We start from the raw sequence: 26,730 nt of genomic DNA, 5'->3' as shown, positions 1-26,730 counted from the left end.
GTACAGAATGCTATGACAGCCTTCAAGGACCACATTCTTCCAGGACAATTAATGGTAAAGACGGACAACACCACTGTTATGTGGTACATAAACAAGCAGGGGAGTACCCAGTCTTACCCCCTCTGCAGACTAGCCATGGCTCTGTGGAACACAGCCTTGAGCTACCAAGTGCATCTAGAGGCTCAATTCATGCCAGGAAAACTAAATACACTGGCAGACAAACTAAGCAGAAATCTCATGGACCCACGAGTGGAAACTGAAACCAAAGATTTTCAACATGGGGGATCCTGGATATAGACCTGCCCCCCCCCCCCCCAGAACTACCAATTGGACAAATTCTGCACAAGGACTCCCCACAAACAAGCTTGTAAAGTGGATGCTCTGTCCTTCAGCTGGAAAAATCTATCAGTTTATGCCTCTCCTCTCCAAAGAACTACTAAAGATCAAACAGGACAAACCAAGGATGATACTGATAGCACCAGACTGGCCACGCCAACACTGGTACCCCCTCTTGCGCAGCACCCTTTTCAACCGCAGCCTAACTACAGGCTTCATCCCAGCAGAGTGGAGAACTGCCATTGCCATCCCCTTGCACAAAGGTGATGCCACTACTGACCCTGGAAACTATCGCCCCATTAGCTTGACAAGTCTTATCTGTAAAGCCATGGGGCGTATTATTATGGATCTCATAAACAAGGACATAGGCAATCTCCAAGCACTTCACCCCACCCAGTTTAGATTCATCAAGTGCAGATCTTGTCTGTTGAACCTGATTGACTTCTTTGAGACTGTCACCAAGGCTCTGGATGAAGGAAAGTCAGTACATACAGCTTACCTTGACTTGGCCAAGGCCGACACAATCCTCCACTCAGGCATCATTGAAAAGCTAACACAACTTGGCGTAAATCCCGCTCTCATCAGGTGGGTGGCCGGCCAACTGGCTCACTGACAGGACCCTCAAGGTCAAAAATAGGTGCCTCCACCTCCAATAGCAGACCTGTCACTAGTGGAGTTCCCCAGGGATCTGTCCTGGGACCCCTACTGTTTGGCGTCTACTTCTTGGTGGTCCAGGTAAAGACAAAAGGCCTGTGGCCGACCAGGTTTGTGGACGACTGTAAGGTGGGTGCTGTCATTGCCTCCCCAGATGTAAGAGGGTCTCCCAGCAACTAATGACTGGTGCTAAAGTCGTGGCCTCAAGCTAAACGCAAAAAAATGTATCTTCATATAATTCGTCAAAAACATGGCCCTTACTGATTACCACATCAATGGCAACCCTCTAAACACACAACTTGTGGTGAGAGACCTGGTACTCAGGTTGATAACAATCTCACATTCGACCATCATGTAGTGGCAGTGGTCAGAAAAGCCTTTTACTTTGTTCATCTCATAAGTAAAGGGATTGTACCTAGAAAAAAGGAGGTTATTATCTCTGTACTCCTCCCTCATTAGACCAATAATTGAGTATAATGCCCTGTTTGGTATGTACCTCTCCAAACATCTGCACCAACTGGAACTGCCACAGAAATACCTCACAAAGAGAATCCATGACCTCCTACACCTGTTTTATGTGGACAGGCTCAAATCACTATCACTCTACTCGGTATCATACATTTTACTCAGAGGTGATTTGTGTCTCGTCTACAAGGCAATCTCAGACCCTGCCCTACTAGAGATGCTCCATATCCGTAAGTCTAACTCCTCGCCAATTACCCACTCGAAAGGCCTAAATCTAATATGCAACATAAAAAAAACTGCTGGAGACAGGTTTGTCTTCCAGAGGCTGCCCTGTCTCTGGAATAGACTTCCTATACACATCAAACACAGTACCTCTCTGATCCTCTTCAATCACAACCTTGATGAGTGGATGGGAAACCACAAATTTGTCCCAGGGGTTCCACCTGTGTCCCTCATTGACAGGGGCAAGAGGTGCTGACTGAGATATCTTTTTGGGGATAAACTCTTGGCTAGGTTTGTAAGGGCCCCAGGGCCATTAGCCTAGTAACATCCTGTGATCCCGTGAGAAGTAGAACTGCAACTTTGAAAACTGAAATAAATAAGCTGGACAAACACGTTAAGCATAGTGTGAGACAAGAGCATGAAAAATTTGAAGAAAATTTATATAAATATGTTAAGCATAATAGGAAGCCTTTTATAGATGCATAAGATGGAGAAGGAGTAAAGAAGTACAGATTGATAAACTGTGTGCAGGTTCTAAAATTTATTCTCAGGCACAACAAATTATAGATATATTTACAAACTCTTATGCAAAAGAGTTTTGCTCAACAAAGGAGGTGATAAGTTGTCCTAGTGACATCCAGGTAACCTCCAATACTGGAATCAAATTAGATTATATAGAAAAAGAGCTGCACAAACTTGATCCAAACAAAGCACAGCAAGGAGACAGAATTTAGCAATAATGACCTGAGACACTTGAACTTAGTGTCATTATATCTATTATTTACTAGGTCATATAAATATCGGGAGAGTCCTCAAGATTGGAGACATGCGCTTGTTAGACATATCTTTAAGGGAAAGGGGAGTAGGACAAACCCAGTGCCATGTATACTCTTAAGTCTACTTTCATGTTGTGGAAAAATAATGGAGAAGGTAATATTGGATAGGTTATTGTCAGAATTGGATAGGATGGGACTTAAAACCATATATCAGCATGCATATGTTGAAAATAGATTTATTACCACCTGTAACATGATGTTCTATAATAATATAATGGCTATGAATGAAAAATGGTGCTGTGATGTAATTTATATAGATTTAACTTCAGCATTTGACAGGGTCATACACTAAACACTGATCAATAAATTTGAACCACTAGGTATTGATGTACTCTTGATAAGATGGATAGCTGTATGGCTTTACAAATACGACATGGCAAGTATCATACAGCAACTGGACAGGTGAAATTCTTGGTTATAGTCAGGGTGTCCCACAGGGGCTCTGTCCTAGACACTTACTTGTTTAGATTGTATCTTTCAGACCTAACTTTTTCATCTCAGGTGTTCTACAGTATATATGCATATGACCTGAAATTGGGTAAACTGATTACATGTGTTACAGATAAGGCATGTCTGCAAAAGAACTTGACTGAATTGACCATTCAGGCACAGGAGAATAATATGCTGATAAATACATCAAAAACTAAGCATATGAGATTTGGGAGATATAAAATGAAACGTGAATATTTACTACAGCACAGTGATTGAAACTGTAGACTTATTTAAGGACCTGGGTATATGGGTAGAACCAGCTATGAGTTTTTCTAATCATATCAACCAATTGGTTAATGATAGTTACATATCTGTAGTTTGTATAAAATGATTTATAAAGTCCAGGAAGTCAGAAATAATGAAGTCACTGTGTGTTAGTTACATTAGACCCACATTTTAGTGTGGAATAACAACATGGAAACCTTATAAGAAAACAAGCATGAGTAAAATGGAAAGAGTACAGTGGAAATATACCAAGGGCATCGACAGATGTGAAAATTTAAGTTATGAAAGACTAAAATATCTGAACTTGTACAGTGTCTCTTATAGATATCTAAGAGGTGATCCTATTTAGGTATATAGGGCATTTAGAGACAACTACCTGTGGGAATGTTTGAGGTTATCAAAAAGTAGTAGAGAATCATCAAACCTGTGTAGAAGATTCTTTAGTAATGAGAAGTGTACTAATTGGTTCTCTTAGACAGCAGATGATGAATGGAACAGACTACCAAGTTATATTAAAGCAAGTACTAGTTTAGATATTTTTAAGAACAGCCTGAACACATGTTATGGGAGCAAGTGTTTTGGTATATTGACAAGCTAGAAGGGCGTTAATGCCCATGCTTGAAATATTTGTGTGTGTGTGTGTGTGTGTGTGTGTGTGTGTGTGTGTATATATATATATATATATATATATATATATATGTGTGTGTGTGTGTGTGTAGGGAAATCAGCTGTAAGCTTGGGATAGACTTCCTTTATCCCAGAAGGGACAGTGGTGCTTAGTTCTACTTTGGAGAAGCACATCTTAACAATTGTACTTTAAGATGAGGGCACAAAACAAAAGCAGATGATGGGGTAAGTACTTGGGTAGTAAAAAGAATGCAAAAAACAAGTGCAGAACATACTAGATAAAAAAAGCAAGCTGACTTGAACTATAGCTGTGTAATCTTACTCTGCAGTGCAAGGAGTCTGGCTAGGAAGTTGGAGAAGCTTCAAGCAGTGAAAGAGGAAGGAGGATGGCCATTGTTGATATAATAAACATGAGCTGTGAGGCATGGAAGTCCTTGTGTATAGGATGTTCAGGGATGGAAGAGTAGGAAGATATAGGAGTGGAGGTCATAAAGAAGGGCATTAGATATAAGAGGACTAGGATGGGTTCAGTTACCCAGTTTAGAAATGTACCACTAAGGGTAGAATTCTGAATGTGGTCCAGGTTAAGGAACTGTTAGGCAACAGGGATCGTGCCATTGTGTGGTTTAAAGTTGGGAGGTAGTGTAGAAATAGACAAAGACAATGGTGTGGGATTTGAAAAGGGTAGACTGTACTGTGCTATGGGAGCTGATCAGAAATTGGTTAGGTTAGGAGGTTGGGATTAAATCAAGAGAATAAATAAGCTGTGGGAATGGTTCAGGGCTGAAATACTCAAAGCTGTAAAGACATGAGGAAGAAGCAAAAAACTGAAAACAAAATTGTGCGTACTAGTAATTAGGGCAAAATATGGGTCCTATTAAAAGTGTAATGGAGGAAGTGTGGAGCTGAAGAAGCCACATTACAAGGAGGCTAAAGAATTTCAACAAAGATAGTAAGGACAGGAAAGGGTAAAATTAGCAGAACAGATTAAGAGTGGAAGGAATGGCCTTTAGGTACAAAGCAAAAGGGAGGGAGGATACAGATTGTTATGCCTTCAGCTTTTGGGTATGCTTTCCTATTTGGATTTCTTGAGACATTTCTGTTTGCCCATAGTGGTTATACTGTTGGGAGTCTTGTTTGCTGGTATTTAATATTTATTTAAGCAAACTTGGAAACAGTGAAAGCACATAAAAGAAACAGTAACATAAAATAATGTGGTCTGACCCAGTGAAATCTCCACACCGGGTAAAATTATGTTAGGTTTAGCACTTTTGTCTCTCTCTATTTAAAGAATTCCATCAGAACCACAACATCTAAAATTCCCGACGTTTAAATAACCTCAGGTAAAATCACATGAGTCTGCACTCGCAAACTTAAAAGTCACAGTTGCAATAATATAAAAACAAATCCATGAACACTAAGTAATACTGTTAAAAATTGTTGTAAAACCACAGCGCCCCTCAGTTTTTATCACAGTTAAAAGAACTCTGTGATGTAAAACATTTTGGTATAAAATGATTTTTGATAACTTTGCATGCCTTTCACACTTGTATTCAAATGTTCATTTAAACCAGGTGGTTTACAAGCATTTAATCTTAATTGCCATTTCATTTCTACCATTTCAAATTTATTTTGCCATTCTCCACCCTTCTCATCAGGAACTTCTCTGTCAACTACCAAAGGCACTAAGAGTTTGAAATGAGTACATCTTTGTGCATGCTTACACAATCCACTAAGAGAATTGTTTTTACGGATACTAGAATTGTGCTGGTAAATACACCCTAAGTGTTTTTGCAGTCTTGCCAATATAAAAGGGGGACAGCTGGCACAACAAATCAGGTTCACCATCAGTTTAGTCCCACAGTTAAAGTTTTCAGTAGGTTTAGGTAACTTATTAATTATGTCTGTGTTGTCTGTCTTATAGACATTAATATTTGAGCATTGCAGACATGTATAACATTTTCTTGTTCTCCCAGAAGAGGAAAATCTGTTCCTTTTTACCAGGTTCATCCTCATATTTTTTCCTTTTTGTTTGACCTTTTGTGCACAAACTTCAGTTATTGTCCTGTAGTAGTATCTGGTATATTAAATATTTTAAAAATAATCCAGCACCTATCAATGATGGTCTTAAAATGCTGCAAATCCATTGTATAATTAGTGTATGATTTCACTGAGTCAGAATTGCATTATTTTGTGATATTTATTTGCGTGATTATTTTATTTTTATTTTATTTGACATTTGTTGACCGGGATAGTCCGACTGGATGCATGTCCATTTTCAGTGGAGGCCCGGGGAGAAAAGCTCCAAGGGTAAGCAGATACAGCATTACATAATACCAGCATTACATATTACAAACAGGCTATTTACAGAGATTACATAAGTAAGCAAGTTAAACAAGTTTCACAGGTTACAGTTAGTCCTGAGCACAAATCAGGATTTAATTAAATTACACAGTAAACTGGTTAACAGATTTTTACACATTCTAGTGAGAGTTAGCCAGGCTTGATACATTGACATAGCCAGTTAAGTGACAAATGTTTGAGTCTAGTTTTAAATTGACCTAAGGTGGAAAGTAAGGTAATATCAGCTGGAAGAGAGTTCCAGGATCTACTTACAGAGTTTGCAAAGAGAGACTCACCGGCTGTGTTATTAATTTTGCTAGTCTGAATTAGTAGTTTGTTAGAGGATTGTTATAGGGGGTGATAATATTTTTAAGTGCAGGATTATTGTTTGGATTATAGAGGATTTTATAGGCCATAATCAGTTGGTTATACTGGATTAGGCTGGATAGTTCAAGCCACCCAAGTGGATTTAGATTGATGCAATGATGTGTCCTAAAAGGCAGCCCAGTGGCAAACCTGGCAATGTGGTTGTAGCAAATTGAGAGTTTGTTAAGGACAGTCTTGTTTAAATTAGAGAGTAGAGGGGATGCATACAGAAGGGTTGAAAGAAGGTGAGAGCGAGCTATGGCAATTTTAGCTGGAGGGGGTTAGGAAGGCTTTTATTCTGTAACATGACCCTATTTTTTTATTGATGGTTTTGATAGTTTAGTTAACATGTAGGTCAAATTTTAGATTATTGTCTATGATGACACCTAATAGTTTTGTAGATGGGTCAGTGAAGATTATTGTGCCATCATTTGATTTTATGGTAAAGGTGAAAGCGGTAGACCTACGTCTTGGTGAAAATAACAGCATTTTAGTTTTTTTGGGATTTAGGATCAGACGATGTTCAGAAAGCCAGTTTTCTATTGTATTAAAGGTGGTCTGGGTAGCTGACCATAACTCTACTGGAGATGTGGCTGAGCAAATCAGAGTAGAGTCATCAGCATATTGGATACAGCTGACTTTTGGGATGACAGTATAAAGGTGGTTAATGAAGATGGAGAACAGCAAGGGCCCTAGTATAGAGCCTTGTGGTACTCCAAGGGTGTTAGGTAGAAGGTTAGAGAGTTTGTTCTGCCAGAGGACAGCCTGCTGTCGACCATTCAGGTAGGATTGAAACCATTGGCGGGCACCAGTGTCTAGACAGAATGTTTGCAGGGTGTGGATTAAAAGTTGGTGATCAACCATATTGAATGCCTTGGAAAGATCCAAAAAGAGGGCTGAGGATATATAATTATTGTTGGGATTATGGTTTATGGTGTTGGTAAAGGCTAGGAGGGCTGATGTAGTGCTGTGATGAGGACGGAAGCCATGCTGAGTGTCTGCCATAAGGCAATTCTGGATTAGGTGGTGCATGAGTTGTCTGTGAATACATTGTTCCATAATCTTTGCAGGTGGAGAGAGTATAGCTATTGGCCTATAATTGGAGAATTCAGTAGAGCTGCCTCCTTTGTGAAGTGGGGTTACATAGGATATTTTCCAGATGGTGGGAATTTTAGCTTCTACTATGGTTCGATTGATTAGTATTGAGATGGGGTAAGCAATAGCATCAGCTGATTTTTGTAGGTACTCTGCAGGGAGTTGATCAGCAGAAAGTGTAGTGGGTTTTAATTTTTTGATCAAGGTACGGATAAGTGAAGTGGCGACTGGTAGAAGCTGAACGCGAGTAGGTTTCAAGGGGTGCTACTTTCAAGACCAGGAGAGCTAGGAGGTAGTTGGCTAGCTAGGGCTTGAATTGTCTCAGTAAAGAATTGGTTAAAACTATCAGAAACATCTTCAGGGGTTTATCAATAGTAGCAGCAGGGATTGGGGTTGAAGTTTGTCCAGGATGTAGTAGATTATTTAAACCTGCCCAAAACTTCTGAGGGTTATTTTGATTTACTGTCTGTAAATTACAGTAGTATTGTTTTTTGTCTTGTAAAATTGATTTTTTGGTTTCGTTCCTGGATTGCCTGTATTTAATGTGATCTTGAGGGTCTTTAGAAGAACGCCATAAAGCCCATGCTTTGTTTCTAAGGGCAATTTTGAGTTTAGACTCTATAGAAAGCCATGGCACAGTTTTTGCCGTGGTTCTCTTTGAACGAACAGGTGCATGCAAATCAAGGATCTCAAGGAATTTGTTGTTAAAGTATGCTACTGCTTCCTCTAAGGGGAGGTGTTTTAGAATAGACCAATTACATGAGTTTAGTTCTTGTTGGAATTTGGCAGGGTCAAAGTTTTTATTGTTTCTAACCTTTCTGAGTAAGGGTTGTTGGGAATTAATGGTTTTGTGCTTAATTACATATGTGAGAAGGTGATCGCTTAGGCCATTAAGGAGGGTACCAGAGGTGTACAGTTGGGGGTGATTATTTATGAGTACCCAGTCAAGTATACTTTCTTTTTGGTTGGGTTTACCTATCCTGGTAGGGGTGGATATGATTTGTGTAAATGCATGCAGGTTAATATGAGTGGTTGGGGATTCTGAGGAACAGGTTGCCCCAGTCTATGTTAAAGTCTCTAAGTAGTAGGGTTTCTTGGGGGTAGTGACATGATAGCCAGTGCAGGATATCTTCAAATGTAGATATATTTTTTACCTGGGGGAATGTACATACAGATGATATTAATGCATTTATTTTTATTAAGTTGCAATTTGGTGGCAAGAATCTCTGAGTTATTAATCTGAGGTGGTTGTATTACATCTATGGTGACATTCAACTCAGATTTATACAGTACAGCTACTCCACCCCACCCCACCCCCTTCCTCGAAGCACGATCCAGCCTGTGTATGTTGTACCCAGGTGGTAACACTTCATTGTCTTTAGTGTTAGGTTTTAACCAGGTTTCATATAAACAGAGACTCTCAGGGGAGGGGACATCCAGAAGTGCATGCAGTTCATGTACCTTGTTATTAATGCTTTTAATATTGAGATGACAGACTAGGAGAGAGTTAGTTGGCCTATTAATTGTAGGTTTGTAGCTTAGATTGCAAGTAGAGGGGGTATGTGTATCTGAAGTGAGTGGGCCAGGGTTGGGGTGAATATCACCACCAAGTATTACGTTGAGTCTATACTTGGTGATGAACTTCAGGAATTTGTTTATTAGTTTGTGGTAGTGTTTGGATCTAGAGCTAATGTGTCTGGGGTTGAGATGTTGATAAACTGAACAAGATGTTGGATAGGATCTGGTATTGTAAGTATGGTTGAAGGTGGAAGGATTTACAGCTGGGTTAATAGTATGGCCTTTTGGGACCTGAAATCCCGTGAGAAACTGGTTTTCATACAAGGTAAGGAGGTATGGTGTGAACAAGAGGGGTAGTAAAGAGGAGTATATCATTATCTGTGATTCAGTTAGTGAGTTAAGGAACTGTTTTACCTGGTGATGCAACACCAGAAGATAGAGTGGTGAGGTAAAGGTACTGGTAGGGGGATGGGAGAATGCCCGATGAAAGCTAATAGGTGCTACTAAAATGTAGGTAGTAGAATGGGGTGGGTGGAATTATCCCAGATGAAAGCAGATAGGATCTAGAAAGTGGGGGAGTGGCTATAGTACTATAAATATAGAGGTACTGGGGGCAGGGAGGGGAGCGAAGAGAGCCCGAGGGTAGCGAGAGCGAACGTAGCAGGGCTATTGCAGTTTACAAGGTTTCCTAAGGTGTCCTAAAGCTATAAGGTAAGTATTACAGCTCTTAATGTATGAGTCAAGTTACTTCAGTTACAGGGGAAGGAGGCAACCACTCAAGTAGAAACAGAGCCCTATGGCTGGCCAATATGGTGACCTGCTTAATTACAAAGCACTGTAAATGAAAGCTTAACAAATGCTTTTTGTGTGTGCAACCTTCTCTGTTTAAATGTTGAGAGAAACTGATTGCAGTCCTGTAGACACCGTTCTGTAGGGAACTGTAGAGTTCAACTAGGAAAAGAGAAAAGCAGAGATTCTAGGGTAAGCATGAAGGCAACAACAGGCAGTTATTATATAATAATGCATTAAGAAAGGTTTGGTTGGGGGATAAAGTATCATACTTCAGAATGAACTAAGATTTATAGCTAAGAAACCTAAGCAAGAAAGCAATGCAGTAAATAAACACTTGCCAGATTTTAAAGATATACCAGAAAAACTAAATCAATTGTTCACAATTGTACAACTGGAAAATTGCCAGTAAAAGCACTTCAGGTATAGCTAGCCCAAGATATTCAAGTCATAAAAGCACTTCTTCAATGTGTGTGTGCAATTTAAACATTAAAAAACACAAGCAGCAAGGAGGAGCTCTGATTATACACTTTCTCTAGGTACAGGTTCAGTTTAAACACAAATATTACCACAGAAATTCAGTAAAGTCACTAGCTACTTATAGAGCCTCTGAAAAAAAATAGAGCAGTCTGTGCAGAATCAGAAATTAGCAGCAGGTCATTCAGTTACACAAATCATAGGTTCATAGGTTCATAGGGCGCATTATATATCATTATCTGTACTAACCTATGAACCAAGAGTATACAATTTTGGGAATTTTTACAAGGGTTACTTGTTCAAATGTCAGGCTGTTGCAGTTTACAAGGTTTCCTAAGGTGTCCTAAAGCTATAAGGTAAGTATTACAGCTCTTAATGTAAGAGTCAGTTTACTTCAGTTACAGGGGAAGGAGGCAGCCACTCAAGTAGAAACAAAGAGCCCTATGGCTGACCAACATGGTGACCTGCTTAATTACAAAGCACTGTAAGTGAAAGCTTAACAAATGCTTTTTGTGTGTGCAACCTTCTCTGTTTAAATGTTGAGAGAAACTGATTGCAGTCCTGTAGACACTGTTTTGTAGGGAACTGTAGAGTTCAACTAGGAAAAGAGAAAAGCAGAGATTCTAGGGTAAGCATGAAGGCAACAACAGGCTGTTATTATATAATAATGCATTCGGAAATGTTTGGTCGGGGGTAAAGTAGCATACTTCAGAATGAAGTAAGATTTATAGCTAAGAAACCTAAGCAAGAGAGCAATGCAGTAAAACACTAGCCAAATTTTAAAGATATAGCAGAAAAACTAAATCAATTGTTCACAATTGTACAACTGGAAAATTGCCAGTAAAAGCACTTCAGGTATAGCTAGCCCAAGTTATTCAAGTCATAAAAGCAATTCTTCAATGTGTGTGTGCAATTTAAACATTAAAAAACACATGCAGCAAGGAGGAGCTCTGATTATACACTTTCTCTAGGTACAGGTTCAGTTTAAACACAAATATTACCACAGAAATTCGGTAAAGTCACTAGCGACTTATAGAGCCTCTGGAAAAAAATAGAGCAGTCTGTGCAGAATCAGAATTTAGCAGCAGGTCATTCAGTTACACAGAAAGCAGTAAAAGATCCATACAATGAAGAAACTTACACTAAGTCACACCAGGTCAGCCAAGGGGGGATGAGAGAGGGAAATCCTAAGTCCTTAGATTTGAAAGTGATGCCTGTACTGAATTGTAGCAGTTTAACCTGTTTGAGGAAAGAGGGGGGGGGGAAAGAGAAGGCAGTAGGAGTGGTTACAGGGAATACCCTGATTGACTCAAGACACCACACCAGAGATAAGTTGAATGTAGGGGCCTAAAATCTGCACTCAGCACTGTGTTATTTGCACTCAGTACTGTAATTTCTCTTATGTTTAGCAGGAAAGACAGACCAACAGTATACAATTTTGGGAATTTTTACAAGGGTTACTTGTTCAAATGTCAGGCTGTTGCAGTTTACAAGGTTTCCTAAGGTGTCCTAAAGCTATAAGGTAAGTATTACAGCTCTTAATGTAAGAGTCAATTTACTTCAGTTACAGGGGAAAGAGGCAACCACTCAAGTAGAAACAAAGAGCCCTATGGCTGACCAATACGGTTACCTGCTTAATTACAAAGCACTGTAAGTGAAAGCTTAACAAATGCTTTTTGTATGTGCAACCTACTCTGTTTAAATGTTGAGAGAAACTGATTGCAGTCCTGTAGACACAGTTTTGTAGGGAACTGTAGAGTTCAATCTATGTAAATGTTGAGAGAAACTGATTGCAGTCCTGTAGACACCGTTTTGTAGGAATCTGTAGAGTTCAATCTGTTTAAATGTTGAGAGAAACTGATTGCAGTCCTTTAGACACAGTTTTGTAGGGAGCTGTAGAGTTCAATCTGTTTAAATGTTGAGAGAAACTGATTGCAGTCCTGTAGACACAGTTTTGTAGGGAACTGTAGAGTTCAATCTGTTTAAATGTTGAGAGAAACTGATTGCAGTCCTGTAGACACCGTTTTGTAGGGAACTGTAGAGTTCAATCTATTTAAATGTTGAGAGAAACTGATTGCAGTCCTGTAGACACCGTTTTGTAGGGAACTGTAGAGTTCAATCTGTTTAAATGTTGAGAGAAACTGATTGCCCATAATTAAATAATACTATATTTTTTGCATTGTATTTTAAAGGTCATTAACTCATTGTCATTTACTTCAATTTGATATATGTCATGTGCTTAGAAATAAGCATTAAAATAAAATTTAGAGTTAAAGTAGAGGACAGTAATCAACATGAATTTGTGACTAGAAGAAATTGTCGTTCAAACCTGATTTTTTTTTTTTTTTTTTTTTTTTTTTTTTTTTTGTGACCGAGTTATATTTGCACTTGACAGGAGATTACAGGTCAACATAGTCTACCAGGACTTCAGTAAGGCTTTTGAATTTGTCCTACACAGGCTGCTAAGAAAACTGGAGGCATTGTGGTAGAATTGAGATTGAGGGACTACACAGCTGCATAAATGAGTTACAAGAAGTGGAGAATTGTAATGAGAGAAACAATGTCAGAGATCAGGCAAATGACTAGTGGAGTACTGTACTGGTCTGTATTGGGTCCAGTAAACTTCTGTATTTCATTACTGATGACACATAGAAAGGTGTAGCAGTAGACGTCCAACAAAGGATTTGGAAAGGCTGAACATTTGAGCAGAAAAGTGGCAGTTGAAATTTAGTGCAGACAGATACATACTACTGCATTTGGGCAGTGGGACTCAAACTCATAATTGCTGCTGGGTCTTTGTCTAGCAGTGCATTGCCTTAAAACTCTTCATCAACTTTTAATATTTTGGATGAGTGGAATTTGTAACAACAGAGCAGGTAAAGGATCTGGGAGTGTTGGAGCAGAGTGAACAGCAGCACTAAACAGGTAGTCAGCTCACACACCATGACTACTATTCATAATATTCACCCAACACATAAACCTTTATATGCAGTGGTACTCTCCAGAAACCTTCCTAAACACCAGAGACCTCAAAAACACAAATGTGCTACACGTAGCACAACACTCAAAGCATCCAATACACATAAAAACACTAGCACCTGTGTCTCATCAAATAAGCCCTTAAGGCACTGCACAACTATTCCAAATGTTTTAGTTATAGGTGACTCTATAGTGAGGCATACAGATGCTCCACTCACCAGGTTGAACAAGGAGAACGTTACAGTCAGCTGCCTTTCTGGTGCAAGGATTCATCAGATGACACATATGCACGCAAGTCTCTCAACAACAAGTGCCATTATGACTGTGTCATAGTTCACGTTAGTGTGAATGACTTGAGACGTATCTGTCTGGTCTATATGAAGAGAGAGATGACTAAGCTCTCTGAATATGTGTCCCAGGTGGGTATGACCCTAGCTTTGAGCAGCATTTTACCCTCACCAAGTATGATACCACAATATGAACAGAAAATGATTGACTTCAGTAATTGGCTTAGTTTCTGGTGTCATCCTAAGGGGATCCAGTTCCTGTCAGCCTGGGACGATATGGTGGATAGACCATGCTGCTTTGCCAGAGATGGTCTTTACCTGGCACCTATAGGCTTTTGGTTGCTGGCTAAGGCACTTGCCTCTCCCATAATGCCTTTTTTAGGCAAGGTCACAACAACAAAATTTCTGACGTGAAAATATCAAACAAAGAAACTAGGGGTCATGCTGCTAAACACTAGTTTAAATCAGAAACTGCACTCTCTGGAAGCACTGCTGTCTCTGGAAGAATATTGACATCAGTGGCGTCACAGAAACCTGGCTCAAGGCCGCAGAAAATACCCTGGCCCTGCAAGGTTACAATGCCTCCCACACTTTCAGACCGCAAAATGAAGGTGTGAGACCCAAAGGAGGTGGAGTATATATCTTCATTAAAGATAATTACACCTCTAGACTGGTTAGACAAGAAAACTCAATGGAGCTTCTCCAAGTTCAAATTACCATGGGTAAGACCACCCCATTAAGGTCATCATAAGTTACAGGTCCTCTTCCATGAACCAAGCTGCCCACACATCCAAAAAAGTATATCAGGGCAAGTGCTCGCAAACTGCAAGTACCAAATAACAAACCAGCTAGCACTGAAGAAAGGACTGACAACAACACTCAAGTTGAAAGCAGGCTTTATTAAACAAATTCGGGAACATAAATGCAGGAATAATCCACACAGCATTTTCATCAGTTAAAAACAGACTTCATCAGATAAAGCAAGTGCAGTGGTGCTGCTTGTTAAGTACTAAACCTCATTTTGATCAACCAATAAGAAAATTTCATTGTCATTCAAAAAATTAAAATATATACCCCATGGTAAAATACTTTAAAAACCTAAATAACAATAATATAATCCATAAAAATAATGTTAAAAAGTTGTCCAATAAAAAATGTTACATAAAATGCCCACACAGCTTATTTAGACCTACTTCAGACAATTAATTAATTCCAAAGACATGCGTTCTGGAGCATTTCTCCCTGGGCCTCTGCTGATAATAGACTCTGACCTAGTCAGACTTACCTGGTCAACAAATGTTAAATAAATAAATTAAGGCTCAACCTAACACCCTAGTCACAGGTGACTTCAACTATCCTTCCATGAAAATTCCTGGACTTTAACTCAGATGCCCTGGAACAAGTAGTGCACCACTCCACAAGGGGTTCCAGTATTCTAGACCTAGACCTCACCAGTATGAGTGACTGATGAAATGCTGCAAGTGTAGGGTTCACACTGGTTAAATCCAACTGTAAATCAGTCATTTTTGAAGTAGCAATAGCACCAGAACTTCCCAAAGGAGAAGTCAATCTAAAAAAAACTGTACCAACGCTAACTATACCCTCCTAAGGGAGGGTATAATTGACTTCCAAGTTTCCACAGATGGCATTAACAGCTTTACTAAGATATACACTGAGGCCCTGTATAAACATTTACACAAATATGTAGACACAGCCTTGCTGGATAGGATTAAAGCAAGATCCTCAAGAAAAAAACCAAACCATCCTCGTGGACGTCTAGCATTAATAAACTGTACAATAAGCGAAGAAGCTGCTGTCAAAAATACAAAAGTGAGATCCCAGGAATGGAAGAGCACCCTCCTCAGCCTAAACAAGCAAATAATCAACTGATTAAATCTTCAAAGAGCAGCTACGAAAAAAAATTAGCGACAGAAATTGCAAACCTGCTAGCAGACAGGTTTGGCAAAAATATCACCCCCCTCTCCCCCAAAGCATACCACAGGCCATGTCTTCATCATCTCCTCCTTGCATTCTCCAAAGAGCAAGTCATCAGTGCTCTCTCCAAGGCTAAGAACACAGCCTTCATGGGACCAGATGGCATTCCTGGCTGTGTTCTTAATGTTCTAAAACAAGAGGTAGTTACTCCATTAGGCACTCTGCTCAACCACAGCCTGAATACTGGCTTTGTCCCCACTGAATGGAAAACAGCGACTGTTATCCCCCTTCACAAGGGTGGCTCAGCAACAGACCCAGGTAACTATAGACCTATAAGTTTAACCAGCCTCATCTGTAAGGCAATGGAATGAATCATCATGGACCTCATAAATAAGGATGTAGGTGACCTCCAAACCCTGGATCCATCCAAGTTTGTTTTTTGTCAAGGGCAGGTCATGCCTGCTAAACCTGGTGGACCTCTTTGAGAACGTGACCAGAGCCATAGATAAGGGTAAAGCCATGCACACAGCCTGTCTTGACTGGGCCAAGGCCTTCGGCACTATCCAACATTTGGGTATCATTGACAAACTAACCCAGTTGAATATCAACCCCTATGTTGTCAGTTGGGTTGCAAACTGGCTCACACAGATCGACATCACTCAGTCAAAGTGGGAGACTTTACCTGTGCCAGCAAACTTGTCACCAGTGGATTCCCACAAGGGTCCGTGCTGGCCCCCCCTCTTGTTTGGCATATACGTCTCAGAAGTCCATGCCAAAACGGAGGGACTGTGGCTAACCAAGTTTGCAGATGACTGCAAAGTAGGTATTATCATTGAACCCCCTATCGATGTCAGTGTACTTTAAAAGGGGCTTACACAGACCAATGATTAGTGCCAAAGCCATGGTCTTAAACTAAATGCTAGAAAATGCATAGTCATTCCTTTTCATAAAAACAATATCCCTGCTGATTGTAAAATAGACAGTAATACTCTAAGTACCAATTCAGTAGAGAGAGACCTGGGAACACAAGTTGACAGTGCCCTCAACTTTGACCACCATGTGTCTACTGTGGCGAGGAAGGCATTCTATGTCATTCACCTGATTTGCAAAGGCATCACGTTAAGAGCAAAAGAGGTTATAACTCCCCTGTACTCTTCCCTCATCTGGCCTATTATTAAATATAATGCTCTCTTTGGTATGCACTGTACCAGACACCTGCAGCAACTTGAGAGACCTCAGAGATTTCTAAGAAAATTCAGGGTCTCCAGCACGTCTTATACAGACAGACTGAAGTCACAGTCACTGTACTCAGTAGTGTATAGACTACTTGGAGGCAACTTATGTTTGGTTTACAGGGCTCTCTCTGACCCAAATCTAATGGAAATGCTGCACATCGTAAGTCAAATGAGACTAAAGACACCTGTTCCAGGGAACCTCAGTCTAGCCTGCAACATAAACAGGACTTGCTGGAGAGACAGATGCATCTCTCAGAGGTTGCCATTCCTTTAGAATAGGCTTCCAATCCATATCAAGCAGAGCACCTCCATGACCCTATTTAAGTGCAGCCTGGATGACTGGATGGAAAGTTGTAAATTTCTGCCAGGGATTTCCCCGGCTTCTGTCCTGGGCATGGGTAGTCATTGCTATAAAAACCTTGGGCATACACGATATCTCTCATCTAATATATTTGGATTTAACAGCTAGGCTTGTAAAGACCCTTGGGTCAGTAGCCTAGTAACATCCTATGAACCTGTGAACCTATGAAAGGGCAGTGGCAGCAGAGAGAAGACTGCAGAGAGCTACATCCTTAGGAGTATAGATTCCAAAAGCAAAGAGTTAATGTTTGCACTCTACTGAGCTTTGGTCAGACCACACCTTTTACTGTGTGTAGTTCTTGAGGCCATATAATAAAAAGGACATTAGGCTGTAGGAAAACATTCTGACGAAAGCTACAACAAAGACTGGTGATTTTGAGGGAAAGGAATATGGCAAGAGGATGGAGGAGTTGCAGCTCTTTTCATCTAAAATCAGAAGAAATTGTGCTGGTTGGGAGGACATAATATTGGTGTATAAGATCATGTCAGGAGATGTAATGGGGTCATTCTGTATTGGAGGGACTAAGGGGAGGTGAGGGCATGGGCAGCAGATTTCAAGGAACAGATTACTCCTTGGATCTCTGGAAGTATTTTTTTCACAGAGAGGGTTATGGACCTATGGATTAGATTACCAGAGTAGTGGTAAAGAAGGATTCCAGAGATGCATTCAAGAGAACATAGGTTATGTGGAAAAGGGTAAGGGTGAAAGGTAAGGTTGGAGGGAAGATAGAATGTTAAGACACTTAAAAGGGCAGATTAGGTAGATGTACTCTATTGTTGCCAAACAAAATGTACTACATGTTATAATGCTTTTTCTGTTTTCTTATATGACTGAATACAGTTCTGAATGATCTTATTGGATTTTTGAACATGACTTGTGCCTGATTAGGGATTTAAATTCCCTCTTACACCCATAGTATAACTTTCCTCGTCTTCCCAAATCTTAAGGGTCAGCATGTCCATGATTTTTGAAATTAAGCTTAATTTAAAATAATGTTTACACAACAGACAGCAAATGAGATGCAGTGCAGAATTTGAAATAAAGCATTAACAGTCACAATGGAGTGTTAAAGGGTCATTGACCTACAGGGTCTATATTAGATCTTCGAACACTTAGTTTGTCGAATGCCGAAACGTTGACACCTAAACGTCGAAATGTAATAAATGTCACTGACTAATTACGCAATTTTTTTCCCAGGGAAAAAAATTCACGTGGCCAAAAAAAAAAAAAAAACTCTAAAACCCTAATCAAGTGGAAAGGGCTTTGTCTCCCACACGCAAATCCCCAATGACAACCAAGCAAATTTTTTCCCATGGAAAAATTTGTTTAATTGGCCTGTCGCATTTATTAGACTTTGACGTTTAGGTGTCAATATTTCGGCATTCGACAGCCTAAGCGTTCGAAGATCTAATATAAACCTGACCTACGTAGTGACACTCCCAAGAACATAGGGAGGGAGTCAGGGTTTATGTTCAGTTACAGTGCAAGATGACTTTGTGACTTTAGCACAAGAAGGGAGATGAGTTGTAGCTCTAAGAGTGGGGTAGAGGGGACTGCCGTGCAAGCATAGTTAAGGTGGGGTTTTAGTTTCTTTCTGTATGAAGGAACTAGCTTTAGAGCTTGAGCATAAGAGGAGTGTGTTTGGACCACAGCATTGTAGTTTCAGCATAGTGAGACTTTTTTTGCCTATGCTGTGTACAGGAAGATGAGATTGTAGTTGTAGAACAAGGAGGAAACTGGTTTTACAGCTCCATTGTGTGCATGTTGGGGGGGTGCTGACCCCCCCCCCCCCACCACCACCACCACATAGTGGTAACTTGTTTAGGTAAGGCTGTGATAGCATTATAGGTTATAGTTGGAAAAAAACAGGATATTTGATGCTCTGTTAATCTTGTGTTAGTATATCGGTGTATGCCATAAACCAAAAAACAGCATTAAAAGAAAGGAAAACTAAAATTTCAACAACCTGTGGATTGTGTACAGATATTACATAAAATGATTTTAAGGCCACAGACATCAGAATGGGTTAAAGCTGTTAAATGTGAAAAGTGGAATTAGTGAGTAAATACTCTGAGCTGTTGTAATCTTTGTTTATTTTCAGAAAGTAGTTATTTTTAATTGAAATATTTTTTTCTCTGGTCTATCTCTTTCTTTGTGTTGCAGAACTTTGGTAGCCTGAAAGCAGATGTTATTGAACAGATGAGGTTCAAACAACGGTTAAAAGTGATCCAGTCTTTGGAGGACACTGCAAAGAGAAGTGTGGTGGGTATGAGAGAAACCTAGAATTTCTTCACAAAGGTTTATTACTATATTATATTATGCATAACTAGTGATGCTGTAGAACTGTTTTGCAGTAGTGACAAGTTATATGAGAGATGTGATTAACTTCTTATAATCAAAGAAGTGGGGACAACATGCAATGAAGCTGAGGCTCAGTAATGATGTACATACCATGCACATAAATGTCACATATTGTTGCAGTGGCCTTGTGATGCATATTGTTGCCTGTTGGCTAAATGTAGTCATCATATTACTTGTAGTAGAAGTGCTAAAGTTTGATCTTTATAATGGATCTTTTGTTTATCCATTCATTCATTTACTTGGCTAACTTGTTTAGTCAGCTTGGCAGTGTCTGCTTAAAAGGGACACAAGGCAAAAAAATTCCTACATAAAACAAATATTTTTCATAAAGTATGTACTGATTAGATAATTTCATCCTGGGTAAAATACAGAAAGGTATAAATAAGTAGAGAGATAAGAGATGATAGTTTATAGTGATGCTTTAATGTATAATTCACATTGCAAATAATTCATACTCGAAAGTAAAGTAATTGGAGATGTTGTCTCTGTCCTACAGGGATGTAACCACAGTAGATGTGTCCTGGACTAAACATTGTATATGTAAAGTAAATAATAGTAGTTGATGTATATTAAAGTTGCTCTCGACTTTGTTGATTAACTGAGATTAAATAAAGGGAGGATTGTGAATTGTATACTGGGGAGATGTAGTAGGTGAATTGCTAGATTATGGTGATTCAGAGCAAGGTGCTGAGATAACGGTATCACCATCACTGGGATATTTGAGAGCTGAATACATTGATGTTAGAGTAACAACAAAAGTGTATACTCAAGTGAGGTGAATGTTAATGTGACACAAGGTGAAAAGAAAATGTCAACAGTAGTATGCTAATCGGGTTAAACATTTTGGTATTTACCTTCTCGTAGGTAAAGAAACAGAAGGTAAATTAATGGAGGGTTGGAAGCACAGGTGCATAGGCAGCTAGGTAAAGAATGAAAGGAAGAAGAGGCAGTAGGAGTAGGAAATGTTTTGGAGGAAAGGGGGCTATAAATTTTCTGGTGCTGTTGGATATAGGTGATGAAGGTAGCTTATGAACTTGCTGTAGCTAAGTCCACATTTTGGAAATATTTTAAGGTTCAGAGGATTTGTGTTATTTTGTCACCGAGACATTTACTGTACTTGGATGGCCAGGAAGAGCTTTCCACCTCTGAGGGACTGTCCATGTAAGTAATATCACATTAGGTTGTTCTGAAAAGTGCTCATCAGTACAGGGGTATGCTTGTCTTAACTGAAATAAGTTTCCCATTAGAGACAGACACTTGAACTGAGCAAATGCTGTAGTGTCTCTTTCATGAAGATAAATTGCTGTTTTTTTAGTCTATTTAAAAACTCTCTGCATTTTTTTGTTGCCCTTTTTGGGTTAGAAATTGTGATGCCACCAAAAGGTAAGTGGAACAGTAAAATGGTGTAACCTAGAACCTTGGCTTTTAAATCCAGTTAAGATTACTTCTAATCTTGGAGAACAGACCAAGACAATTATTAACTTTACTGGTAGTGTTGAGATAGTGTCATATGTTGTTCCAGAATGCTCCCATAATTTTATCTTACATTGCAGTTAAGATGCTTGCAGAAAGGCCGACATAGCAGGTTCTACTTATTGTAATTAGGCATTTCTTGCCCATTAACAATAATTGTAACTTTGAAGCATTTAGGAAGAGCCCCTTCAGGCACAGCCAAATTTGTGGTGTGTTAAGACTGTGCATTGCTTACAGTCTTGTAGAGAAGTTGTGGGGTTCAGTTGTGCACAGTTATCTGAAGCAGATCTGACTTGCCAGTTTGGTTCCACTTCATTAGCATAAACTTAAAAAGCTATGATTTTGGAACCATACCCTGCAGTTTATTTGCTCTCATGGCTTTTAAATTTGACAAGACTGCAGTCTGATAATTTCAGAATGAGAAGCTTTTTGAGGAGTTTGAATCTCAGAAGTAATCTCTGATCTTTCACTTGGTTTCTTAATGATTTATACCCCTAGCCAAGTCTTGACCAAACTGACTAGATCTTGCAGCAATCAGCTGGGCAGTACATGAAGAACTAATGCAAGACTACCAATAAACTCCTAAAGTACCAGTAACTCTCTTGTATTACTCATATAACAGCATTATGTTCTTTAATTGTAATAACTACCATATCCCTGAAGAGATTACCATTGTATATTGCTCTGCCAATATTCTTAACTGCAGGATAACCCTGTTTCACGGTGACTGTCAAAGTAGTTAAATAGGGCATGTTAAAAGCATTTGAAATCTGTTATAGCAACTTACTACCACCTGGTGTGGTGTCCACCCATAAATACTGTACTGCAGTTTAACCTAGCAGAAGTCATATTTTATGATTCCATAACAGAGATCAAGGGTTATATTACAAGTACAAGCTTTCACAGATTGTCACCATGTTGTGCTTTATCTTGACTATTAGCTGTGTTGTTGGTGTATTTGGCACATGTCAGCTTTCTAGGCCTGAGTTTATGAATGTACATGCATACTGACAAAAAGACTACTGTCTACTTAGCTTACCCAAATATTGCAAAATAGTGAGGTCTACAGTGCATGCTGAGTGCATAATGATATGTAAATGAGGAACTCCATACATATGCGTCACATAGTGTACCCAAATGGTGACACCCAACATGGCAGACCAGTTCATGTATGTTGCACTGTGGGGCATGCCTTTTTTTTTTATACCAGAAAACATTGTTTATGTCAGAGGGGTGATGTAAAGATCACCTTATTTTCCTTTCCACTTGACCCAGGACCATTCATGTTATGTTGTCCCCATCTCGCCTTCGTTCTTGCTGGTTGGGTTCAGAGCCGATGCTCAGCTGTGACTCGGCCGTTTACTATAGCTCGAGAGCTTATACTGGCTTGAGGCTAACCCCTATCCCAACATGCCTAACGTAGCTACTCCGATCTTGTTTGCCGCTTGCAGCGTCGAGATTGCGATTACTGGCTCAGGCTAAGTATTTCGTTTTTTTATATTTTGCTGTCTTCTTTTACCAGGAGTATTAGCAGTTTAATTACCTTGTTGGTGTCTATCTTAGCCGTCGTTTAGACTAACAACCTTCTGACCTCCCTCTGCTGTTGTTTTTTTGGTTGTTCTTGGCTGTCGTTTTCTTAGGCCTTGCTTTCCCCTTAAGCCCGTTTAACTTAGAGGGTTTGTTTCTTCTTTCTTTTTAGCCATTTAAGTTAGAGGCTCTCCTATTGGGGGAGTTGTCATTTTACTTAGAGGCTTCCTCTTCTTTTTCTTAAAAAAAAAAAAAAAAAAAAGATATCCTTGTTTGTTGATAGTGTTTGTAGTTATGTATTGCTAGCCGTTACAGCCTTATTTTTGCTGTTTGTGTTTTCCTAGTTTATCCAGCATGTCCAAAGAGTCAAAACCCTCCGGCTTTAAGAAGTGTGACTCGTGCTGCCAAAAAATGTCCCTTACGGATGGGCACACAAGCTGTGTATACTGTTTAGGAGCTGTTCACTTGCAGGACTCATGTTTTATCTGTCATCTTTTCAGTTCTAGAGTCCTGCATGAGAGAAAAAATAAACTAATTCTGTGTGACCTCTTGAAGAACCTTCAGGATCCTTTTTCTCTCTGGTTCCTCAGCCAGCAAAACAGTCTGACAACTCTCCCAAACCCAAATCTGCTGACAAATCTTCGGCTCTGTCAGTTTCCAGTGTCGGCTCCGACAAAGCGGTGTGTCCGGCATCTCCATCAGTGACTTCGGAGCCAGTCCAGGCACATAAAACAACCAGGTCTCCCTCTTTGGAGCTGGTGCTTTCTGCTCCACAGTCTCCTTTGTTGCATTCTGTGGCAGGCAGTCACTGGTCCTCCTCTCACTCCTCTCGGTCCTCCAGCCTTTCGGACCATGGTGTTGAGAGAGTGGTTAACAGGCTCCTCAAGTCACAGGCACTTGCCAAATTGTTATCGAGCCCAGCCCATATAGAATTGGCTCCTTCACCCCATCCAGCTTCTGTATCGGTTTATCCTCCAAGTCTCTTGAACTCGGAGCCGGAGTGCATGGACGTCGTGGTGGTGGAATCGTCAGCTCCGGTTACTTCTCCTTTATCAGTTCCAACTCCCGCTCTGATTTCCTCGATGTCTCAGTCCATCGAGGGATCTGGGTGCTGAAGCTGTCTCATCGGCTCAGAGGGGGGAAGTGGTATCAGGCCCTTGTCTGACCATGCTTTCCCTCTCAGAGCTTTGGCACAGGTGAGCTTGGCTCCCACATCATCATCTGAGTCATCACTCTCAGTTCGCAGGAGTTCTCCGGGCTCTTCGGAGCTGGAGGCTCCTTCAGCTTGTGACAGTGGCACCTTCAAGGTGATGAGTGTACTGTTCCGGGAGACTGCTCCACCCTTGGCTCCATCGGCTCCTTCTCCCTCAATGCCTGTGCCTGCCTTTGACCCCCCCCACCTCCAAGCATAGGGAACCTATGCCCCAGGATGCTCCATTGGGTGGCCCTACCTCTTCCAAAACCGCCCTGAACATTTGGAGGAGGTCCCTCAGAAGAAAAAATGTAAAAGGAAGCATCTGGACTCCCCTGAGTCCATCACTTCAGACACAGACTTGGATGAATCAGAAGGGTCCCCCTCTAAGGATGTCTCCTTTTTGGACATCTTGGAAATCCTTAGACAGAGGGGTAGCTAGAAGTCCCTAGCCCCTTCTGAGGATGAGTCGGTCCCCCTGGATGCATTTGGTTCCTGACCATCCACCTCCTGGGTGTCTCCGCCTTTTGACCCACTTTTGTCTGTAGTGAGTCGGAAGGCTTGGAGCGCTCCAGAGACCATGGAACCAGTTCCGCGGAGACCAGATAAATTTACAACTGCCCCCAAAAACAAGTCCTTTCTTTCCAAAGGGGTTCCTGTTGATGCTATGGTGGTGGCAGCAGCCACTAAGAAGGAACTTGCGAAAACTTCATCTGTCCATCCACCGAACAAGGAGTCCCATACGATGGACGGGTATGGATAGCATACGTTCTCCTCAGCGACCTTTACACTCAGGTTGTTGAATTATTTGTCACACTTCATGTGACTTCAGAGGGATCTCCTAAAAGAGTTGGGAGATACCCTGCAGGATCCTACAGCTGAGGGAGTTGCGAACAGGCCGGCTTCCCAGCTTTCGACCTTGACTTCATTGGTTAACGCCTCCATGAGGCTCATTTCTTATGCGGCAGATGGACCAAGTAGGGCAGCAGGCACCAGAGTTGCTTTGTGGAGACAGTCCTGGATGAACCTTTGTCAATTTTCGGAACCCCTTCAAGTCCTCCTTTACCAGTACCCCTTTTGATGGCTCATCCTTGTTAGGGCCTCAGGTAAAAGAGACTCTCACCAGGTGTGAAAAGGATGACAAGACTCTGTCTGCCGTGGGAGTCTGTTTTTCCACTCCATCTAGACCCTACCCTAAAGGTCAGAAGAGTGTGAAAATGTGGTTTTGAAAATCCCAGGGAGCTTCGCCTGACACACATGGAGAATTTTCCCTCAGGGGCAGAGGGGGAAATCTTAACGGAAGACGGCAGCCTCGTGGCAGGGGGGGGGGTCCGCAACAACAGGGCGACAGAGATACTTTCTCTGCTAGGCCCTTCCAGCACTCCTGAAGGGAGACCCGACTGTCTGCCTCTGGAGGCAGTCGGGTGCAGAGTATCATTGTATCCAGCAGCCTGGCAAACTATTATGAAAGATGCATGGGTACTGTCAGTAATATCCAGGGGTTACAAAATTCCCTTTTCCCAGTTACCCCCCTCAAGAACAAAACGGTCACTCCCAGACATTCCACCCAATCTTTGGGATCAAGCAAACCTAGAAGTACAAAGGTTGCTAGAAAAAAGAGCCATCCAAGAAGTCCCTGCAGACCAAATCAAATTTGGAACTTACTCAAGGTTCTTTTTAGTTCCAAAAAAGACAGGGGACTGGAGACCCATCTTAGATCTCAACAAGCTAAACAAATCAGTAAAAAAGAGAAGTTCCGGATGGTAACACTGCAGTCCATTCTTCCCTTTTTGGGTCAGGACATTTGGATGTGCTCCATCGATCTCCAGGATGCGTACTACCACATAAAAATGGACAGGCTATCCAGGAGATTCCTACGCTTCCAGTTGGGAGCCAGTCATTATCAGTTCAGAGCTCTGCCCTTTGGTCTCACCACAGCCCCCAGGGTGTTCACCAAGTGTATGGCAGTGGTCAGGGCTCACCTGAGATGTCTAGGATTCCAGGTGTTTCCATATTTAGACACTGGCTCCTCACTGCTACCACCAAGCATCAACTGATCAAAGCACGGGACTACACAATTCAAACCTGTTCCCAGCTAGGCATCACCATAAACTACTAAAAGAGTCTGCCTTGTTGCGTTGTCAGTGTATTACCTTCATTGGGGCAGACTTAGATACAAGAGCCATGATAGCAAAGCTGCCTCAAGACAGGGTGTCAACCATTTGTCAGCAAGTTTCATTCATCATGAAAAAGAAAAGAGTTCAGGAAAGAGAAGTATTGAAAGTCCTGGGCTCAGTGGCTGCAGCAATTAGTCTAGTCCCTATGGCTCGCTTCCATATGAGAATTCTGCAGTGGCTTCTTTTCGCTCAATGGTCGTTCCAGGATTTACCGATGTCACATATGATCTCGGTCATGGAATCCTGCAAAAAGGACTTAGTATGGTGGCTTGTCTTCCCCCAGGTGACTCTGGGCAGACCCTTTCTAGACCCCCAACCAGTAGCCACAGTGACCATGGACACCTCCCAGATAGGGTGGGGGGGCATTATCTGGGACAGACTGTCCAAGGAATGTGGCAGCCACATGAGTACCACTTGCACATCAATGTTCTAGAGTTGAGAGCGGTGCTTCTGGCATTGCAAGCACTTCAAGACTCTCTACCTACCGGAACTATTGCAATTCAGACAAACAATATGTCAGTGGTGTGGTACATCAACAAACAAGGCGGGACCAGATCTTACCCCATGTTTCGGGAGGCCCTTTGAGAATGGCAATGGGCAATGTCTTCCCAGTGTTTTCTGATTGCGATGCACATTCCTGGGAAATCCATTGTGACAGCAAACAGGCTCAGCAGGGCTATCTTCATGCCTCATGAGTGGTCCCTGAAGCAAGAAGCTGCGGACTTGATTTTTCACAAATGGGGCCAGCCATGCTGCAA

The 26,730-nt window shown here is 41.0% G+C and overlaps 1 protein-coding gene across 3 annotated transcripts in view; it reads left to right on the top strand.

Annotated features, from left to right (window-relative positions):
• The window catches only part of TBC1D9B (TBC1 domain family member 9B), a 2,477,681-nt gene that overhangs the window by 1,536,621 nt on the left and 914,330 nt on the right, over positions 1-26,730 (top strand). For all 3 annotated transcript variants that reach the window (XM_044069590.1, XM_044069591.1, XM_044069593.1), the window contains one exon: positions 19,406-19,504. In XM_044069590.1, coding sequence (XP_043925525.1) covers positions 19,406-19,504 — 99 coding nt within the window. The remainder of the gene's footprint in view (positions 1-19,405; positions 19,505-26,730) is intronic.

The sequence above is a fragment of the Protopterus annectens genome, chromosome 4.part0 (assembly GCF_019279795.1).
Source record: "Protopterus annectens isolate FY-2018-M chromosome 4.part0, PAN1.0, whole genome shotgun sequence".
Taxonomy (NCBI): Eukaryota; Metazoa; Chordata; order Ceratodontiformes; family Protopteridae; genus Protopterus; species Protopterus annectens.
This window is presented reverse-complemented; position numbering and strand designations above follow the sequence as displayed.